Raw genomic sequence first — 7,179 nt, 5'->3', positions numbered from 1 at the left:
AAAATATTATTAGTAAATCTGCATTGAAGCTACACAGCACAAAGTTGATGCTTTGAAAATCCACTTACGTAGCAGGGCTAGAGTGGCAGGACTGAGGACGAGTTGTAATTCAGTAATTCAGATGACAAAAACTTTTTCAATTACGAGCATGGACGTCAAAAGAGACTGAAGTCGGCAAAGCATTCGAAGAGTGGGGGGAGTTTATATGGTTGGTGCTCGTAGTTATTGCTGCCACACAGCCAAGTAGACTAGCAGTCAGGCAAGGCACACGTGCTTGCAAATATGTATGTATGTATATGTGGCGTGCAGCAAATGTGCCACATGTGGCAGCTACCCTTCGGGCGCTAAGGTAAGAGAAGGCGCGCGTGACTGCAGTGGCAAAATAAAAATCCGACTTCGTGTGCTGGGAATGGGGAGCAAACCGCACAAAGCCAGCCACAGCTACATACGAACACCCAAAGCAAATGTGACTAAATAACAGCAAAGAAAAAAAACACCAAGAATTCACTTCGCAGATGAAAATGGCACGAAATGGAACTAGTAAACGTAATGAAATGAAAATAATAATAATAACAGTAACTTAGTTTAAGCCAATTTTCGCTTGTGATCCACGACAACGGTGAAAGGAAAAGCGCACTAGCTGAAGCCTTCATAGTCAGCTAACCACAAAAATGCCAATTTTAGCAACCAGCTACAAGTACAGGTGAGACACAGATAGTGCAATAATATGGCGGCACACGAATAGCCTTACGTGCATACAATACATAGAAATACATACTTACTGGCTTGAACTTTTACGTGCAGCATAAAAGTTATATGCAGCCCCAAACAAACCATTGGTTAGGAGAGAAGTACAGTTGAGGTGTGGAAAATGGACGCGAGGGAGTCATGAGCTAAATAGGCGAAGGAATTCACACAATTCCATTTCGTTGCCTAGTAAAAATATGACATAATATTTTATTATAGACTTCAAGTCTAAGCCTAAGCAGATTGGCAGAGACTGTAAAGAGCATATAAAATACCTTTGGGCAAAAAGACATGCTTTCAATATACATATGTATGTATGTACATGTGCCTGTGAGTGGTTGAGTCCTATGCACAAAATTTCGACAATGTTAGCTGAGCACTGCGACGAATCATATAAAAATAAAGGCAAAATATGTCCAGACAAAAAATCATTAAGTTCAAAATAAAATTAAATTAAATTAAATTAGGATGCAAGTTTTGAGTAGTGTTTCGCAAATTCCATTTGTTCCACTAAAGGAAATTTTGTGTCAGTTGCACTTCTATGCCAAATTAGCTTAGACAACTCTAAAAACTCTTGGTGTTTCGAAAATTCACATGTTCCCCTAAAACTTTTTATGCAATTTCATATAAGTTTTCAGTAGTTTTAGTATACAAGGAACAGGAAAACGTAATATTATTCCAAATTTTGTTTAACTATGTATGCTCATATAGTATAAGAGGATTCTACGTGGAATTCTAAGCAAATTTTCTGAAGAAACAATAGTTCTGAAATCAATTTGGAGTTGGCCTACAGCATAATATTAAGACACCTATTTTCGCGATTTGGTAAACTCCAAATTTATTTTCTTCGGAAAATGTGCTTAGAACTACACGTAGAATCCTTTTGTGTTATACGCGCGTAGTCGAAAAATCGCCCATATAAATTGACCCTCCCTAATGTACATAGTACGCAGATGTACATCTATTGCGAGTAGCAGTTGAAAGCCAGGCATATTAGTAGAACAAAAAAATAATTAGCTTTGAAAAAGAAAAGCTGCTATATTTTGAAAATTCCTTGGGTAGATTTAAAATATAAAAAACTGAAAGTTAACTTCTTATCGAAAAAATCTTTCCGACACAAGATGATGCTTTCGAAGTTTCCTTTAAAATTTTAGCTAAGTTTTATTTTTTTTCCAATTCATAAAAATATAATGCGAAAATATCTGACGGAAATCGGATCGCAGAACTCAAAATTTGCAGGTGTTAAGAGTTGAATTTTGGAATACATACATATCGTCGTTTAAAGTACAAAACCGCGTATCGCCGTTCTGGAAAACTGCGTAAGGGACATTTTTTGTCAAAAATTGGATTTGCTCACCGAAGCCTCTGGCTGAAGCCTTATCCATTCGTCCTGAAATATACTAGACAGAAATGCGATTGCTTTATTAAAGAGAGAACAAATTTGATATATGAGTGTTTTTACTCTCTAGAAAATAATTTATGCAGAACCTCGCGGTTTTGAATTACGAGGATATGTGGTTTTGTACTTTAAACGACGATATGTATGTATGTATATTAAAATCTCCTGCTGTGCAGATCTCAAAAAAAGTACACAGTTTCGAAAATTCCACTCGTTCCAGTAAATTTTTCTTAAAAATTAACTCGAGTATGATTTTTTCAATAGAGAATGTTTGTAAAAATCACAAAAATGTTACTGTTTCGAAAATTCCATATATCAATCATTACAAAAGCTCCAAGTTTTAAACTCATTTAAAACATATTCACGTACAAAAGCTCTAATATTTGCTTTGTTTCGAAAATTCCATTCGTTCCTTTACTATCCCACTTAGCTAAATTACAACGGTGGACTCTAAAATGCAAGTGCTTCGAAAATTCCACTTGCTCCAATCACCAAATTATCAAACTAATTCATACGAATTTTGTCCCCGTGTACAACAACAAAAATTCACACAGCATTACCCAGTCGCCTAAGAAATTTAATTTGCACTAAATTTGCACGACTCACATCAGGTCAACTTAATTCGCGAGTGCAACAAATATACATATTTATGGCAGTTACGTGTAGACTGCATAAACGTGCCTCCTCAGGCTCTGTTAAGCAGTGTTGCAGCATCTTGAGCGCTACATATTCGACATCGAGCGCCTATTTCTGCGCTTACCTGGCGGCTCCTAGCCTGCTGCCATCCTGCCGTGCTGCATATCCTCATAATCCAGTTTGTTGTAGGCAGCTTAAGTTGACACACAACGCAGCTGTGCATACATACATACACACAAATGTATGGATGCCATTTACCGCCATGTCACGAAATTTCGTGCTGCAAAAGCAAATGATCACCTTGCCGCAAGCAAACTCGTACACAGCTATAAATGTATTTTCGTATATTGCGAGTCCTTTGATAGGCCGCCTTGCCGATTTCGGCTGCCTACCACCACTATCACCCATTTACCGGTAGTCCTTCCTGCAACATAGGCTTAGGGGCAGCTCAGCGCTGGGCGAGCTCAGTGTACCTTAGCAGCAGAAGCAGCTTTTGTGCCTTATATAACTCGCTGTACTAAATACATATACACTGCCTGANAAAAAAAAAACAGTAAATAAAGCACATGTTGGGAGGACTGCACAGGCTTATATGTATATACATAGTTGTTAGTATAGTGTAACTGGAAAAATTTGTTCGCTGGCATGCTGCCAGACATGTCTACCAGCTAGCAGTTTGTTGCAAGTGCTTATATGCACTAGGGTGGTCCCAAAATGCATGTTAAAAAGTACAGTCGGAACTTCTATGCTCTAACTCCCTAGGATTGTTCCATATCGAAAAAAATGTACCCTTATTTTTTTATTTTGAAATCAACAAAATATTTAGCGGTCGCTCAAAGCGCCCGAAGTTATCCATGTATTTTATATGGGGAAAAAAACAACTTTTCGTAGAAATGGTATAGAATAATTAAAAATCAATATTTTTTTACCAGAAAACTCTGCTTATTTGCAGGAGATTCCAAATAATAATACCCAGTTGCTTATTTAAACATCTTTTCATCGCAACTATAATTTATAGGTCCGCCAAAAACCCATTAAAAATGCAATGGGCGGACCAATAAAAAGGCGGTAGTAAAAAAAAGTGTAAATAAACAATTGGGTATTATTATTGAAAGTCTTCTGAAGGGAACCAGAGTTTTCCGATCGAAAAATATTGATTTTCAAGAATTATATTCCATTTCTACGAAAAATCTTATTTTTCCCATATAAAAATACACGGAAAACTTTGAGCGCTTTGAGCGACCTCTAAATATTTTTTGATTTCAAAATAAAAAAATACGGGTATACTTTTTTTCGATATAGAACAATCCTAGGGGGTGAAAGCATTACAATTCCGACCTAACTGTTTTTGGACCACCCTAATATACACACACCAACATATGTACATACATGTATGCATATGCATAGGCACAGAAAAATATCAAAGCCTGAAGATCTGCTGCGGCTTAAATGTGACATGTTTATGCGAAAGAAGCTGAGTTTATTTACTTGAACTCAAGAGACTAGACTTACTCGACTGGCATGTGTAATAACCTAAATCGACCTATGTACATAACCATCACGTTAGTAACACTCTAAGGAAAACAAATGGGCACAAAACTCCAGTTAAAATTGACGAAGGATTGATTTCTGGTGATTATTAAAAATATCCTCAACTTTCTGCCTCATTACTCGATATACTTCTGACTAAGCTTTCATTGACTTATAAATATATACTCGATAACTGTAGCAAAAATTGAGCTCCGAGTTGTCTTAATCTCTCTTATTTCATACAAGTACCTATGTATGCTCATCCGAAATTTGTATGTTCCTTCTCTTTCCAGCTTCCGCATCAATCGCATTGAGTCACCGATACTCAAGTATGACGGCGACTGCGGTGAATCGCTTACAATTTACGACTCCGATCATCCCGATCCGGCACGTATTATTAAAACCTTCTGCGACACATTTTCGCGACCTATGGAAAAGGTGGACTTCGTGAGCACCAGTCCCTCGCTATACGTGCAATTCGACTCGAAAACCGGCTCCTACAGCGGCTCTTCGCTTTACTACTGGGCACACTACGACTTCTTCAATAACACCCGTTTCGGTGATCCGGTGCCAAATACACTCTGCGATGAGGTTATGTACGCCTGGAAGCATCCGGGTGGTAAGATACGCTCGCCAATGAACTCGCTCATTTTCAAACGCACTGGCGGTTCTGATGTACGCTGTCAGTATAAATTCGTCACCGATCGTCGGCTATATGCGCGCGCTGTCATCGAAGTCACTTCGGTTTCGTTCAAAGAGTTACCTTACAACAATAACGCCTGCACGCGTTGCCATGAAGAGCGTGTCGATAAGTTGGTGATTTGGGAGGAACGCGAGAAATTCCAGAACAATCTCGCCTGCTTCTGCGATAATATACCACGCGCAGTACGCGTCATCTCCTCCGCAGATCAGATGAATCTCGAAATGATTGTGCAGGGTCAACACGCAATCACGTCCTATTTCAAGAATCCCAATCCACTATTCGAGGCGTCTTATGAGTTTGCGCACGGTCCGCTATGCGGCCCCATAACACTGGGGCCCTCGCCCGATGGCGAATTGGTATTTCCCTTCAAGAAGGCATTGGCGATGGCGGCGGGCCCAATGGCCGCCGTGCCTGAGCATCATTATCGTCGCGAAAAGTGCATTTGGGAACTGAAAGTGGCGGCACAGCGCGACCTGTGGTTGAATTTGGAGAAAGCGCGGTTTGCCGATCGCACTTGTGACAGCGCCAAAATCGAAGTATACCTTGCGGGGCGACTCGAGCCACGTTTCATTATGTGCCCCGAAAATATCTCCTTGGCGCGCGATCTACCCATACTCTCGGCAGCCGATCTGGGTGCGCTTGGCGCCGATCAGGAACCACTGCCAGTGCTGATACAATACACCGGCGATGGGCAGCCGGGCAAAAATGCCTTCCGTTTAGTTTGGACCGAACTGTTCCATTTGCCACGCAATCCCGACGGTAGTTTGGCATCGTCGTTGCTGCAGGACGGTGGCTGCGACTTCCGCTGTCCCGGCGACACAGAGGTCTGCATACCACGCCACCTGCTGTGCAACGGTGTCGACAATTGTCCGAACGTGACGCACATCTCTACGATGGCTCAACTAACGCGGCACATTGAGTGGAATTTGGAGCAACTCGGTCTGCTGCATCGCGCGCACGCCTACAAGGATCTCGTGCTGAACGATGAATCGGCAGAGATATGCCTGCGTCAGGAGTTGAGCGAATTGCCATATGGCAAGCTGATATTGATCACGCTGGGATTGAGTTTGATGCTGACGCTATTCGTGGCGATATTGTGCCGCATGTTTCGAGGGCCGGGTCATGCCTACCACAGCAGATACTAGAGGTACGAGTTGTGGTTGCAAGGCAAACCGCTGGGCGTGCACGTGTAGCAGTTGTGTGCGCAGCGGGGCAGGCAGATGTACGAAATCGGCCGAGGCGATAGTGGAGTGGAGGAGTGGCGGATGTAAACTGCTTCGGGGAAGAAATATATTTTTAGTGTGGAAGTAATAAGTGTTAAGTTTTGATTTTTTATGTAGTTACACCTAAGTATTGTACCTTTTTGGAATACCCACTGAGCGAAAAATACATACATACATACATAGTTGCCTGCTAAGTAGTAGTGATTGAGAAGGCATTAAACAAATAAATAAAATGTAATTGAAATGCCTAATTGTAGGTATACATACAAGAGAGTGTTGAGCATCTAAACTGAGGTTTAGACTTTTGTATTTGCATTGTGGATCTCGGTTTTATTGTAACAGTACGCTCTTCTGAACATTAGCAGAATTTTTGTAAAACCGAGCTTTGTCCATAAAGCTTGTAGACACTTGGCGTGTGATGTTTTGATGTAGAAAAGTAAGTTTAAGTAAGTGATTCGATCCATACGACTTTCCTCACCAAATTTTGTATTATTTCGGAAAAAAATAAGTTCTTCAATTACCGGAAACTTGAGCAAAGTAAAAGCTCTAAAGCTGAGCCTATAATGGAGCGACGAAAACGGCGACTATATTCTCAGCGTAAGGAGCTAAGGGAGCTGATGAAAATTCGTAATAATTCTTATTCGATGCGAATTATATAGCCTCTTTTCAATTGCTGATATCAACGTAGTTCGAATAAAAAATGAGCTCAAGTTTAGACTCAATTTTGTTACTCAAGATATGAAATTGAGCTACACAGTAAACTGCACCTGGGCCCCAACTCACTTTCGGTTCATAAGATGTTATACCCGTAAATATGTATGTATTTGCATTGTCCTTTCACCGTCTTTGAAATATCAACTGCCAATGGCACAAAGAAATTTGTGATTTTTTATTAAATACATATTTACTACATAACAAAAAAGTAAGTTTTTGATATTATG

At 40.3% G+C, this 7,179-nt stretch overlaps 1 protein-coding gene across 7 annotated transcripts in view; it reads left to right on the top strand.

The window, feature by feature from the left end:
- The window catches only part of LOC108381871 (uncharacterized), a 283,017-nt gene extending 275,838 nt beyond the window's left edge, over positions 1 to 7,179 (top strand). For all 7 annotated transcript variants that reach the window (XM_017638310.1, XM_017638302.1, XM_017638264.1 and 4 more), the window contains one exon: positions 4,606 to 7,179. In XM_017638310.1, the coding sequence (XP_017493799.1) occupies positions 4,606 to 6,160 (1,555 nt within the window). In that variant the 3' untranslated portion in view covers positions 6,161 to 7,179. The remainder of the gene's footprint in view (positions 1 to 4,605) is intronic.

Source organism: Rhagoletis zephyria, unplaced genomic scaffold, assembly GCF_001687245.7.
Source record: "Rhagoletis zephyria isolate East Lansing unplaced genomic scaffold, Rhagoletis_zephyria_1.1 Rzeph_scaffold_00142, whole genome shotgun sequence".
In the NCBI taxonomy this organism is placed as follows: domain Eukaryota; kingdom Metazoa; phylum Arthropoda; class Insecta; order Diptera; family Tephritidae; genus Rhagoletis; species Rhagoletis zephyria.
The sequence above is the reverse complement of the archived record's forward strand: the minus strand, read 5'-3'. Positions and strand labels throughout refer to the sequence as shown.